General features: G+C 36.2%; 1 protein-coding gene across 1 annotated transcript in view; it reads right to left on the bottom strand.

The window, feature by feature from the left end:
* The window catches only part of WDR25 (WD repeat domain 25), a 60,005-nt gene that overhangs the window by 22,382 nt on the left and 21,965 nt on the right, over positions 1-15,658 (bottom strand). The window contains exon 3 of the mRNA XM_066188816.1: positions 3,490-3,637. Within this exon, the coding sequence (XP_066044913.1) occupies positions 3,490-3,637 (148 nt within the window). The remainder of the gene's footprint in view (positions 1-3,489; positions 3,638-15,658) is intronic.

Raw genomic sequence — 15,658 nt, 5'->3', positions numbered from 1 at the left:
AAAAATTCTTGCACAGCAACATCCATTATCTCTTATCCAAATCACAGTAAGAGAACTCCTTGTACCTCATTAACTTGAATTCTCTTGTTGTGTTCTTCATCATAGTACGATGTAGAATGGACCTCCAGGGATCATCTAGTCCAAATCCCTGCTCCAATTAGGTCCAGCTGCAGCAGATTACTTAAGGGTCTCTCCAAGTATAGACTCCACAGCTTCTCTGAACAGCGTGGTTTAGTATTTGATGACCCTTGAGTTGAGCCAACAAGTTTCTGTGTTCTTATATTGTCCTTTGCCTCTTTTCCTCTCACTGTACATCTCTGAGAAGAGCCTGGTATCATTTTCTCTACATACTGCGTAAGTATTTCCTAATCTGGCCTGGAATGATGTTGCCCTTTGCTGCAAGAGAACGCTGTTGATCTATATTCAGCACCAGGACTTCCAGGTATTTTTCTGCAGTTTCTTTCTAATCAGGTTAGCATCAGCCTGGTCTGTTGCACAGGACTACTCCATTCCAGATGCATGTCCTTGTTGAACTTCCTGAGATTGCTGTCAACTCATTTTTAATGCTTGCAGTATCTTAGATCTTCTTCTATATAAGAACTTTCATTAAATACACGTGACAACAGCAAGAGGTTTGATGGTGTAAAACCAAAGGATAAGATTTTATGGATATGTCTTCTAGCTTTACATCAGGATTTCACTGCCAACAACAAAAATTCTGTTTCATGATTAATAAGATTTCCATGTTTGCTTCTATTCTGATGTTGTTGAGATCAGAAAGATAAAAAAAAAAATCCAGAAGACACAATATACAGGACATGGGATACTCAAACTAAACTCCAATCTTAGAAAGAAAATTTCCTGAAGAATTCATCCTAGTGCTGTTTGCTAAAAAACTGCTGACACATTCCTTTGTGAAAGATCATAACTAGCCTTCATCAGACCCAGAACAACTAGCCAGACTACAATTTCGATTTAATAGGGCAGAAACTATGTTCCCAACAGAAAACCAACAGAAAACAACCCCCCCACACACAACTCAGCAGCTCAATATCATGCATAAAAAGCCGTATTTGCAAGCTTTTTAAAACTTTTTAAGTCATTCTATATAGACCATTAGGTTTCTTTTAGTGAAGGACATGTGGCAATTTTTATAACACAGATGTAATATATAAAACCTATACTGAAAACAAAGACAAGAAAGATTCGATTTTAGAAAATGACTGGAAAATGTTGAACCAGAACAAAATATACAAGAGTATAGAGCCTGAAAGAGAGCATTATTATTTATAAAATCCCACTGGCATGCATTTACTACATTTAAACACACTGGTAGTTAGTTCGTACTAGCAATGGAAAGTAATTAGGACTGAAGTCAAAAAAAGTATATGAAAGTCCTCTGTGAAGGAACAGCTCTAACATCTATCTGAAGTTAATCAAAGAAGAAATCATCTCAGCACTGATGAAGAGTGAGGAGGAATGAATGATTCAGTGAACTAATGTAAATCAAAATCTTATGGATGCCTTAGTGTTTTTCAAATGGAAATGAGGCTTTTTATATCAAATTGATTTGGATTCCAGAGGCAAACTGCTTGCCCTGTCTCTCTGAACAGAACTGACTGAAATGTATGAAGAGTAACTTTACAACAGGGAAGGAACTCAGAAACTGAGCATACATAGGAAATCAGACTAAAATTCTGATCACTCATAATATGCTTTTCCAAATGAGGTGTGAAAGTCAGGTCCAATCACAACTGCAGTTCAGAGGAACTACAAGGAATTCTGTGTTCCTTACATAAGGCAGTAATGAATACCTGATATTTCCAAGTATATAAGCATTCACTTTACACATACACATAATTTATTTAAGTAGCTAGAAACACTATAAAACACAGGAGTCAGTAAGGAAAGAACCATTTTTAAACTTATGTGCTTTGAAACTTGGTAAATAAATTTTGCTATTGTTGTCATTTCCTAAAGAATATAAATTAACCACTATAATCAACATAATCCAGACTTCTGTCCCATTACTGGATAGTTAAACTGAAGAGATGTTGGAAATTAAAGTATATTATTTAAATTACGGAATTATCTTCGGAATTTTTCCTATGTTTTTATGAGATTTTTCCCAGAGTATGGAAAAATGACTCAGACACACAAAATCTATTCAGCTGCTATAAATCCCATTATGAAGATAGCCATTCCATTTGGAATTTGTAAGCATTATAGACAAAAGTAAAACCACTGGGATTAGTAAGATTCAGTTATATGTGAGACTAGAAAGGTTGCTGTAGAAGTCTAACAAATTAATGACTTGGTATATTAACCTCATGTACTACTACACCAAGTATATAAAATTCCTTTCCTCATTAAAAAGCTGAATATTCTAAAAGCATCAGTATTCTGTAACATATTTTACCTTTCTACACTGCAACAGCTCCCTGCCAGCCATCACTGAATTCAAATACTTCTGGTACAATTATTGTTGAGAAAAATAAGTTCTTGGGGCATGAAAAAGAACCTCTTTCTCATATGAGCAATATTTAAAATTTTTCTTGGCTGCTTTCCCAGTTCATCTGAATAGAACTTCTGCTTTCCAGATATTCACACACAATGTACTTCTTGCTTTTACACCAGAGAAAATCCTCCTAGACAAAAACCACTTGTAATTTTTGTAAGGATTCCTATTGTAGTCCTACAAAAAATATTGCACCTTTGCAGGCGTTAAACACTTAAAAATAAACCAAGTGGGAAAGGTAAAATTGCATCTCTTCCCTTGAGAAGGTCCCATTTTGGATCTAATTCATACAGGCACACAGAGATGTCCTGTTATGCACAGCCCCAGTGAATGCTGCTGGATGCTGGTAACATACATGGAGGAGAAAAGGGATATAGCTAACAGTAGCACTTCAGCTTGTGAAGGAGACATGAGGAAATCAGTTGTTAAGGTTACAACAATCAAATCCCAAATCAAATTCAAAAATGCATAAAAGCAACACAAAATCAGTCTCAAGGTTTCATACCAGAATTTTTATACTCCTAATTAAGGTCCTATTCAGAAAAAAGAAAAAATCACCTAATTAATTTCAAGCACAAACTTCAACCCAAGAGAGAATGAGATACAAGCCTATGTTTAGACTAAACGTATGTATAACTGTTACTGAAGTCAGCCTTAAGAGGCCGTTCAAACACTTCAATGAAAGACCATGACAGAGCATAAAAACACACATTTCATTCCATACATCTGTGTAGCATCTGACAGCAGAAATTACATGTGATCATGAACTGTAAAACATTTCAGCTTTCTCAAACTTCTCCAACTACTCTTAATTGCCAAAATACATTTTCTAAGTAAGGTCACATTTCAAGAATTCTAACTTTCATCTACAGATTTTTGTATATTTTAGAAGAAAGAATAAAGCTAGCAAGATTCCAAGTCCTCTGTACACAATAAAGAAATGGCTATAATGAACTCTTCCTGGCCTTTACCTGTTTCTACATCTGTTAAATGCAGCACGGAATCAAAGCCCCCAGTGAGGATCCTTCTTCCACAGGATGACCACCGGGCAGCTCGAACAGCACAGGAGTGACAGGAGTAGGTTTTTAAACAGCAGCCTGTATCTACAGCATCCCATACCTTAAAAAGAAGGATAAGGACACCTTTACAAAGAGTCACAGTATTTTTTTCAACAATAATTCAGTACAGAAACTCATTGTAGTTGAGAAAGCTTTGCATTCTGAAGTTTTATCAGCTAAGCTGTAAAAAAAATTGTTTGAAATAATTGCATGGTTGATTAGAATTAGGGCATTTTATTAACAAGCCACAAATCAGTAATAGTTTGTTACTACTTTTGTTATTTCTTGAAATGTCTACATTGCTTTCAATTCACATTATACTTTCCCATTCATAATGCTGTCCTACTCTATGCAGGGATGTATCCAAATACATTTTACCTTTAAATCATTTTCCTCCCAAATTTTTGTCTGTATCACATCTTGCTTTCCATCAAGTAAGAAGAATCCTGACAGATTACAGCTTTCACATCTGCCCATACATGTGCTTTTATCATGTTTCTCAGTTTGTAATTTTAAGTATAATTTTAAGTACAATTTTAAGACTTTTACCTTAACTTCACTGCGGAAGTAGGTAAGAATATCATCACGCAGCTGCATGGAGATTTTTAAGGCCTGCTCTGAGTCCTTCCATTTTTCATTTTCTTCTGGACAGAACCGAGTTGATGCTGAGAATTTCTGAAAATCCTACTAGTTATCGAATGTTTTTTTAAGTATACAACAAGTAGCATTTTCAGAACATAAATAGTCCTGCTCATATTTTAAAAGCAATTTTTAAAGACATGAGTACTCATTTCCAAGAAATGTATTTTAGAAAATAAAACTACTTTGACTTTAGATACCAAGTACGGTTGGCAAAAATTACAAGCATATCCTTTTCATGGTTCTCTTTTTGTCATAGTATTAAGATAAAATTAGAAATTTAGCAACAAATGTCCCATATAAAAATCCAGAATGAGCAGTTCTGTGACAGAAGGCTAAACATCAAAACTATTTTCTTATAAATGTTCTTCTTCAGTAAAAACTGGATTATAAAATATCATATGGTTGTACAATATAATACCTGTTGAGCTTAGAATGTGCAGAAGGAGAAAAAGATGAGACTTTGGGTAATGTATTTTTATCTTCAATTATATTTTCTTCTTACTGGACAAAAGGGACTTGCTGACAGTATCATTACATAATGCACACTCAGAAGACAACATTCCATTATAGAAAATTACTTTAGCAAAAGATCTCCTATCACGAAGCACAGTTATGCAATGCAAAGCAACCAATTATCATTAACTACTTGACCAGCCAGTAAAGACTGAAACCGTGAGGGCCATACCCTCAGTATTCTACCCTAATCACAAGTTAAAAAATCAGGGAAATGTTAATATCAAACTGCTTTTGAAAGTAAGTTTCTCTCTTTTAATGAGTTTTAATGATTGTTTCAAGTTTCACAGTATCAAAAAAATGGCTAATTATGTCTTGGAGGGCTTTTAATACAAGGAAGCTAATGAATGAATCAAGATGAAAGGAAAAACAGGTGGTACATGCTTCCGATATTTTCTGTCATGTTTTAGAGATTAAGTACAAAAACTCAATTTTCACAAGAAAGGTAAAGTAAAGCAAGTCTGACAGCACTTTTGAGTTCATGCTTCATTTAAAAAAAGCTACATGATTGGAAATAGCACATCCTTAAAGCTGCACATTTCCCTCCATTATGTGAGCTGGAACAAATGATCCACTCTTGTGGATGAGACCACTGACCACGCCCAAGGGACAATTTACCGAGTGACACATTTCTCTCCACTGTTTTACTTTTCAGCTTTTTTGCCCAGGTAATGGTGGTGTTGCAATGCTTTCTGGAACTAGAGTTGCATGGGCAAGGCAGTTCTGACTGAGGAAATTCACTTCGTTTACTCCTGATTGATGTAAACTTTTAATTACAGAACCAGGTTTTGAGGAAGAGACCAAGAGTTAAACAAGCGCTTAGGGGAGCGCCTTCCCATTTCAGTCCTGTGCTCCTCCCCCCTGCTCCTACCCAGCTTCATCAGTTTTCACTGGGCATTATGATGAAATCCTCAGCTGTAACAGAGCCCCAGGTTACAAGCACCAGCCTGTGCCTCAAAGTGACAGAGATGTTAACCACAACATATGCACAAATGGAGAATCTTCTGTATTTCACTACAACAGAAAATGCTTCAGATCCTATCAGAGGAGCAGTGCAAAGCCACCATCGTGTCTGCATTTCCTTAGGGAGCCTCTTAAGTGGCTCCCCATTCCTGTGCATTTCCACTGTTTAACCAGTGGTAAGTGAAGAAAATGTGGCTTGTGGGAGAGTTCCACTGTACTCTGTCCAAAGCTTGAGAGGAATGTCTGCTCAGCTGCTGGTGCTTGCTCCATACATGCAGCCACCATCACTGAAAAAAGGAGAGGTTGCAAAAGGATGAGTCCTCTGCATTTGAGTTTGCATCTCTCTGCCCAAGACTCAGATGTCAGATCAGCAGATTCTCCAGGGTGATGGGCATTTCAGGGTTTTAATTTCAACTGAGAGAGTTAAGTGTGTCAAGAATAATGTGTGTGGAAATTAACGCCTTTCTAGTCTTTTTTTCTTCACTTCCAAATTCTAGGAACTAGGGCCATTAAAGCTTCCTATTTCAAGTGACTGGTGTTGTGAATCATGCCTTCTTTGGCAAAAAAGAACATGAATTACAGCCTCTTTACCAGAAGAGGATCTCGAACATTTTCTTCTGAGTGGCATCTATACATGAACTCAAAAAAAGGATTTGTTTCCAGAACCAGTCTAAGGCTGAAGATAAAGGCCACAACACCATAATCGAAGAAGTTATGGTTTTAAGAATTTCAAAGTAATTTTTTCAATAAATGAAGTGTCTTAGAACTATTTAGAAATTTTCACTTTAAATACCAAAAGCTGCTAAACTTTAACCTGGTAAAAAATACCTTTAAAATTAACATTTCTAGAATAAACTCCCAGATTTACATGGAATAAAGATCATATTTAGTACAGAATAAATTGCTTGGGCAGGGGAAACAGTTCACTAAAAAATACAGAGGCTGAGATATATAAATCTTCCTTCACAGGCATTGAAACACTTTTATCAAGTATTATAAGACTAGACATTATTATGCATCTGCCAAAATAAGACACATATGTATGAAATTACTTCTACCAAGAGATCATCTGCTTATGTCTTGTAGCTTAACTTCAAAACTCAGCTCTCACAGAAACCCAGTACGATTTCTTGATGAAATATCGAACTCGCATTAAACCTGAGGTTGCTTTTATCTTGTGATGACCACTGAGATTTTAATGGCTGAGTTAAAAAGTTAAAAGCACACATTTCATCCTGCTACTCTGAAAATACCTTTTTTTGCCACACACTCAAGCAATGTTATAAACAGTAACCAGTCCATCCTTTCCCTTTATAAGGACCCAAAAAAATGAAATAGGCAACTGTTATTAGAAACATAACACATATTATTACCTGCTCTAAAACTGCAATTATTAACTAATTAATTATATATTATTTGAAAGAAACATCCAACATTCATTTCTGGCATAAAGATATCATGAAAACTTTAATTTTATTGTTTTCCAATTTTATTAAAATTGGCTTTAATTTATCAAATTGGTTCATCTTTCACTACTATTTCTTACTCTTCTCTGCTTCACTATTTATAACACTGCATTTTTATTTCTTTTCCATAAATTGTTTTTATTTCATTTTTTCATCCATTACAGAAAGTATGGTGATTACATAGTTATCTGCTAGGATTAATATATGGGGCCAAAATGGCAAGTACAAACAGCAAAGTGACAAAATTATATCAGTGATTTCTTTACAAAAGCAATTTTCCTTTTACTTTCTCTGAGGCACATTGTAATTCAATTGCTCTTTCTCTTTCTCCATAGTATTTGGAAATAAAGGCTTCTGAAGTTGTTTGCTTTCCTGTATAGCCTAGAAATGCCATGAAAATACTGTAATGTGTATTTTAGGTAACATAACCAGACCTCCTTGCCCTTGAGATTAGAAGTTCACAAAGCACATAAGCAACAACACAATATAAGAGATGAGATTTATTATAGATACGTTTCCAGATCCTATTTTCTGCTTTCAGGAAAACAGCCTTGGAAAATAAAGCAGTTTGGGTTGAAGATAAAAACTCTCTTGGTAAGTCACAGCAGGAAGCAGGAGAGGGTAAGCACTTGATACTCAAGCTAACAGCAGTTACAGAATAACACTCTGGGGTCTGCTGCACTATCAGCCAGCTCACAAGGCACAAAAGAAAGGCTTTTATCTTACAGATCATACAAACTAGGGATTCATTCCCAGAAAAAAAGGACACAGTAACATAAGCAGAGTAACCAAAATAATGTAAGAACTCATCAAGCACACCAAGACTGATAAATTAGGAACTGAGCACATTTCTTTCATTGCCATGCTATGATTATCTATGATGCACTTGCCTCCAATTCAGATTGCAGAAAAGAAAATCCAGCAGCCTGGCTTTTAGAAGGAGAAAGGTGCATTTATTTAAGCAGACAGTCACTAATTGCACAGTGAACCTGAGAACAATGATTCAATTGTGATAAATTAGAGGTTGGAAGCAAGTGAGGAATTAAGTTGTATGCATTTTAAATTTGCATGCATAGAGGAACTACAGCAGAGCCAGTCAAGAATACTAAACAAGAAATTATTTTCTGGAGCATGTGTAACAGAATTAAAAACTTTTTTAATGGATGGATTCATCCTCATTTCAACGTAACATCCATACTAAAAGAACTCTTCCCCCCTCAATTTAGCCAATTGTGCCAAGTTGAGTTACCAACTGCCTCTGTCAATGGCTCCTAATGAATTACAGTAAGAAATCATTTCATACTTGTCAATTACTATAAATATAAAAGTGGCATTTAAGAAACAGCCCTGTTCAAGGATGATGTGGGATAGTACTGAGTTGCAGGATGCATGAAGAAATTACTGTGCTTTGACTAGAATAGACTCTGTTCCATACCACAGCACACTCAGGCTGCTCCACAGACTTCCGAAGCTGAAAAGACATGAGCCTCTCCTTTCCCTTTTTTGGTACAGCACTGCTCCCTGAGGTGTCTCAAGGAAAGAAAACTGATTGGGTTTTTTACTTTGTTTTTTAACTGCAGAACTGAATTCAGGTCTGAAAGGTAATATGCTATATCTACTAATAAGCAGAGATTCAAGAGAATGGTACCCCCTGAACCATACTGCTTTTCCAATCTCCTCAATATCTAAATACTGTAATTTCTAACAAATACAGTAGAGAAGGAGGCCCCAAACTATCTACATAAAAAGTCTTTTCTAGTTTTCAAAGCAGGCTCTGATCTTTACTTTAAAAGGTTCCTTGAAAATCAATGGGCCAGAGGGCAGAAATATTCTCATGGAAAAATTATAAAAAGGTGTCTCCTGCCATTACTGCTTCTTCAGATTCCCCAGTTGGATGAGGTGCAGCCTTGGGCAGGGCTGCAAGAGCTGAAAGTTATCTCTAAGCAACAGCAATAAGGATAAGGGGCTACATAAAGAGGTACATTCTTTTGTTCATAGAACTGAGACGAGAATGCCAGGAAGGGAAGCAATAAATAGCCAAGCATTAGAATTGCTAGGGGTGCCTAAGCCTCTCCAGCCACTGTGTGACTTACAAAAAAGTCTGATTTTGCATGTAATATATATAAATTTCTAAAGTAACTACAGGAATATTAAGAATGTTTTATTCTTGTTTCAATTCATGTCTCCTTAAAATATTGAGCTAAATAATACTGTTGTAGTACAAAGCAAAATTTGTTGAAAGAACTACGAAACTCACTTGAACTCTTTTGTCTAAACCCACAGTTATATCGTGTGAAAACTGAATTAAGCTCAAAAAAACCCCTGTGAGCTAAGGCCCCTTTGTGTATAACCTTCAAGTGCTAATAAACTTATTTTCAAAAAGTTATGAAGGATGTAAACACATATTCAGATTGTTACATGACTATGAGTGTTGACATTTTGGACATAGCAGCTTAATTTTTAAAACAGCTGTCCCAAAAAAGAGTTTTTCTGCAGGATTCTGTATAGCGAGATAAAACTAACACATTTTCAGATGTGTTGAACACTTGTTTCAGGAATGTTTAAAGTGTTCTAGGGAACATATTTTAAATGACATCCCTCTTCCTAATCTAGACATGGTGTAAGAAGTATTATATCAATGCTGTCATTTGAACATTTACAGATTTTCACTAGCTTTCTTCTTGCAGCAGTTGTAACTCAAAATGCAAATACTTTACTAATCTGAAGGGAAGAACCAACTTTAGTATTGCTTTAATATCTGAGTAAGAGAATATGAATTTGTATTTTGATAGCTTATTAATAGACAACCTTCCCTTTACAAAAAATAAACAAACAAACAAAAACCCAAACAAACAAAACCCCCAGAAACAAAATCAAGCTAAACTTAAAAATAACCCAGTATATTAGACATAAGATAGTTCTAATTTTTTAGGGGGCTTTATTCAGGCAGAAGCATTTTAAGTTATAATACTTGTGGCATACTAGTTGGCACTACTTCCAGAAACTACTCAGTGGTATGAAAACTGATTTGCACACTTGTCAAAAACAGCTTTAATCCTAGAAAATCCAGCAAAGGTTAAGTATAAGCACTACATGAGCTTCATGCCAACCATGCCTATGAAACACATTGCCAATTATTTGGTGTTTTATTTAAATCTTCCCTCCCACAGAAACTCAGCAGCCCTTTCCCCAAGGAAGGTTCCATAATTGCTAGTTGTGAAGCTTCATTTTGGGTGGTTTTCCCATTAATAGGAAAATAAAAACCCAATCAAAAGTGCACTTTAAGCTGCCAGCCTCCTGTAAATTGATTTTAAGAAAACACAAATGGAAGAAGATAAAACATTGACATTTTCAGTTGGCAAAGGAGGGGCAAGACAAATAAAACAGAATTCTGCAAAAAGGAAACAAAAACTCCACAACACTGTGGCAAGAGCTGCCCATCTGATTACATACAATAAAGAAATATTCTTGGTAAAGCTTTCACAACAAGAGCTACTACACTTCATTAAAATAAGCCTAACGATTCCCTACTTCAAAAGTTAACTTGTAACATGAGGAAAATCTAATCAACCAAGGAAAAATGAAGACATAAATAATTTTAAAGTATACAAACTGTCTGGGGTTTTGCCAATATAAATAATTAATGTTGCCTCCATGGGAGCCTTTCAAGTCAAAACTGGCAAACAGAACTCTTCAGAAAGAAGCAAATTATATTTTAAACATGGTAACAGTAAGACACTGAACAATACTGAAATAAATATTTCATAGATATTTCTGTAAAAGAGTTTGCAAATTATATATTCCCATTGTATCAAAAGTGTCCTCAGGACATACTAATCTCATCTGTGAAAACTCTCTTTATAACCATTTGATCCAGAAATGGAAAAAGTAAAGAAAACTTGGGCTCTGGTGACTTCCCACTTCTTGGATGTCATTTGTGTCTGGAATTACAGACAGAAAGATGAAATGGATAGCTGAGACCTTATTCCTATTCAGTGGTTTCAATATTCTTTCCTTCTTAATTATATGCAATTTCTGGGCAAACAAGCTCAATCCTCTAGCATTTCACAGCCCGCTCAGAGGGAGCCCCCGCACACACAGGGGCTGCACAGCACCTTCACACAGTTGGTGCCTAGATCAAATGCTGCTAAACACGAGGAACATGTGCATGGATGCAGTAACATGGACCGGCAAAATACTAGTAACATATTCAAACACTTGATTAAAGTAAATACGTGCTAGAATATTATATAATTATTCAGAAGTAAGCCCAGCTGCTCTTATAAACTGAAGCTAGAGATTAGAATGAGTTTGTTTATAAAAAATATTTACCTAAAATTAATATCTCTATGATAAGAACTGAAATACTGCTGAAGTGACAGGTTCAGGGTGAAATCTTGGCCTGCCATGTCATTTACATGAAAACACAGTTAAAAGTTTCAAAGGAACTCAGCAGGAGTTCTGAGTACTTTCATGACACAGCAACTACTTGTAAAATCTTCTTTTTATTGTGGCATGTTTGTAGCTGAGTTTGTTGAGCTGAAATCGTGCCAGGTTTATACTGAACTGTTTCTATTCAACACCTGGGCTGCACAAAAATAACAAAGCTGAACAGGCAGTTTCTTTCAGGCTATTTGCACAGACTAACATCAGAAGTGGAGTCTAGTTCTTCATGACTTCAAGCTTCTGAGTCAAACACACTCACGAAATTCTCCTCTTGGATGGCATATCAATTCCATTCACACATTATTGTTATTACACAATGCAGAAAAAATTTATCAGTCAGTCACTACCATATGACTGCTGAGAAGGAACATATGCCTAATAAAACAATCAAAATAAACGTAATACTTCCTTTATTTGGCAGAGTGGTAACTTACAAGGTTTGTTGTGTTAATAAACAAATGAAAAAAATCAGCAGACTCCTTTAAATGAGAAGATAAAGTAGTATTCTATTTTTTAAGTGTCATAATGTTTCAAGGACCAATATCTTGCTTAAATTTATATATTTGATCACTATTTAAGTAAAAAGTTTTTCAATTTGAGGTGGTCTTTTTAAAGATATGTTTTAAAAATTAAGCTTCAGAGCATCTTTAAATGATGGAGCATTCCCCCATTCACTTGAAAATAAAACCGAAGTTTGAGGGGGTTTTGGGTGAGGTTTTTTTGTTTGTTTGTTGGTTGGTTTTGGGGTTTTTTTTAAATGTTTCATACCACAATCATGGGCCATTTCATTGTTTTGTAGCATTTCCAGTGAACATCTAGTTAAGATACGGCAGCAAGCTTTGAGTTTTAGAGGCACAAAGTTTACTGCAGTGCAGTGTGTTTGGCAGAGAGGTTTGTTTTTCTAAACAGATGAGAGTTACAAGTTTCAAATATGCATTTATTTTTAGTATCACAATGTAATTCAAGGCACGTTTGTATTGCGACAAGAACACATTACAAAGCGACAAAAACAGTTTAAACAAATTAAAATCAGCAGGAACTATGTATCTGACTTGTTTAATGAATGGTACCAGCAGAACAGGTTCACCCCCACTAAAATTAAAAAAAATACTGAAACAAGCTCAGTAAGATGATCTTGCCTCTAAAAATACTTCCAGGAAAGTAGGGAACTGAAGAAAAGCACTAACACAACTTAGATTTCTTTAGATATCACCTAATTTCTCTACAGGAATGACTGGCACTCCAGCAGGGGAATGTAAACCAAAAACTGAGGAGACATGCTGAAGAACCTAAGAACTATCAAACTTTACCAACTTTGTCAACTAGAATCAACTTGGTAAAGACACAGAGCGAATGTGAAAAAGCAACCTCGTTTCTGGTAATAAGTATTAGAGCTTTAATTAATATGTCAGAACCTATACTAAGAAACTGTTCAAAACACAGCCATCAGACAGGTGCTAGCATTTTTTATTAGTTACATTTTTTGACAGTATTAAGTTGTGAGTAAACTGACATGCCTATTTTCATTATTTTTATGTATTTTTTTCCTACATTGGCAAGTGAAATCTCCACAGTTCTAGCTTCCTTCCTTGGAAACAAAATATCATTAGTAAGAAAATTCTCCTGAAACCATTTTATTTTTTTTTTAAACTGCAGGGAAATAAATTATACTGTTAGACTTTCAAAACACATTGATTCCTTCTACAAAGCACAGATTTGTTTGTTAGAATGTTTCATACCACATGTATCATTTTAAAAGATGCTAGAAAATTGCAGACATTCACAGAATAAAGTCTTCACTAAATGAGATCAAGATCTCTAAACACACTGATCATTCTTTTGACTTTTATTCTGGCAGACAGTTGGTTTTCCCAGTTCTCAATTGTTCTTAAAAAGGAAAGATTCCAAAGAAATGGAGATGAAATAGACTTTAAGAGCAGCATTCTTTCCCCTGTTCTAAGATTTGGAGAAATACTTTGCTTTTCATTGAGAGGAGACCACTCTAACTAGAACCCTGCTGCCTAAGAGTCCTTTAAATGCCAGCAAGACTTGTGGGAGAGGAGCAGAGCCAGCATCAAACCCCCTTGGACAGAGATGTCAGTTCAGCATCCTCTCTACTGGTACTTCTCTTCACTCCTGGTTTCAGCACAAACTCTGCAGCACCAAGACCTCGAGTGGAGATCAATAAACCGGACACATTACGCACAACACTTACTCATCCCTTTCAAAGGCCTGGCAATCCCTGAAAGCTACACTCATTTAGACACACTGACAACTGCAAAAATCTGAACGTATATTAAGGTGTAGGACCCATGTTATCATACATTTGACTTTGGCTACATATTTTAATGTCCAAATGAATCAATAATGCAGGGCTGCCCATGACACCTTGTGGCAGCATTTTACTGAAGCTATATCACAGAGTTAGAAATAAGCTGGAGTCACCTTTCTACCTCTGGAGCCTTCAGAGGTAGAAACATCAGAGCCCCCTCTGGCAGCTGTACAACTTTAACGTCTTGATTTGTTCCCACCGAAATAGCCTTATCCTGCAGTTCAGAAACGGGTGGAGAGAAAAGATGGCTGCAAGCCCACTGTTTGATTGAGTTCTTGCAGTAAAGGTCTTGAAGTAAGAGCAAATAATTTCCTTACCCAGAGCAGAATACATTTTGATAACTACAACAAGCAGTTTGATTATTTAAGTGACACTGAGGATAATGCTAAATTTTAGGTGTGTAGCAGAGATAATTTTGTACAGAAATCGGGTTAGCCAGAACAAGAGAGCACTGAAAAAATAGGTAATTTATTTGGATAGGTTTTTTTTAATTAAACTGAATATTTTTAAATTGCTTTGAGGAATACATCTAGCCTGAAGGCTGCAGGAATAAACTCTGGCTGAGGTCTTCTCAAGATTTTTCTGCATAAGATGTTATTTAGCAGGATGGATGTACAACACAGGAATGTGCACTTGTTCTAGTTATACTAGGGTCACTCAGACTGAGAATTTTTCCAGTTTTTCTTGACAAAAACATTCTGCTTTACTATAACTGTTTTTACCATTACTGAGTTATTATGATGCTTATGTGTCTCTAAGCACTGGGGAAAGTAATGGGGAAAACATACAAGTTTATGGTCCGAGTGACAAAGGTCTCTCAGTGCAAGGCTTGATCTCCTGCTTCCCCTGGAACAAACTGTTCCTTGTGTTGAGAATGTTCTGCCTTCTAACACACACCTCGAATTTCTGCATGTGAATGGAAAGCACTGCTTCCTATGTAAATTAAAGAGCCTCCAGACAGCTCCTAACACAAAGCTGCCTCCCATAATCCTCAATGACAATTCCACACAGGAACATCTCAACAAAGTCCAAATCCCTGCGCAGGAGTTCCTGCTCAGGTGGGTCTCCTTTGGATGTGTGAAGGTAGATTTTATCTAGTATTAAGTCTGTCAAAAATACTGTTCAGCCTTGGAAGCTGAGGAGCATCAAAGAATGAGTAACACAGTGAGATTCAAGTGATTTATTAAGGATATTTGCATTTCCTGGGCATTCATGAGGAGTGTAGGAGACAGATGCCTCAAACACATCAGGATTTCTCAAAATTACACATTTGACTCCCAGGATATTCAGCGCCTCCTATAAGATCTGCTGACTCAAACAAAACAGTTTGCCCCACAGATGGGGGTGGCTATCTTGTGTGCAGCACCGCACATACATTTACCCTCAGCTGACTTCTAAAATTCCTGACTTTTAAATGTAGAAAGAAATCCTGCTCTGACGCAGTTATCGAGAAAAGTTGTTCTACAACTTGTCAGTTTTAATTTTTTTTTTTTAGCTTCCCTCCAAGCACACATCACAGTTCAGTTTTCTTCACTCAGCACAGCCACCGCCATAGCTCAGCCTTGGCCCTGATGTGGGGCCAGGCACAGCGCAGGGCTTGTGCCCATGTCATGTTTACTGTACCAACAGCAGCTTCACCTTCCCTTCCAGCTTCCCTACCTGTTATGTTGCTCATAACAAATATATTTCACTCCCACATTTATCTCCAGCATGCTGGGGC

The sequence above is a fragment of the Chamaea fasciata genome, unplaced genomic scaffold, assembly GCF_029207755.1.
Source record: "Chamaea fasciata isolate MVZ Bird 193981 ecotype frontalis unplaced genomic scaffold, bChaFas1.0.hap1 SCAF_7, whole genome shotgun sequence".
In the NCBI taxonomy this organism is placed as follows: Eukaryota; Metazoa; Chordata; class Aves; order Passeriformes; family Sylviidae; genus Chamaea; species Chamaea fasciata.
This window is presented reverse-complemented; position numbering and strand designations above follow the sequence as displayed.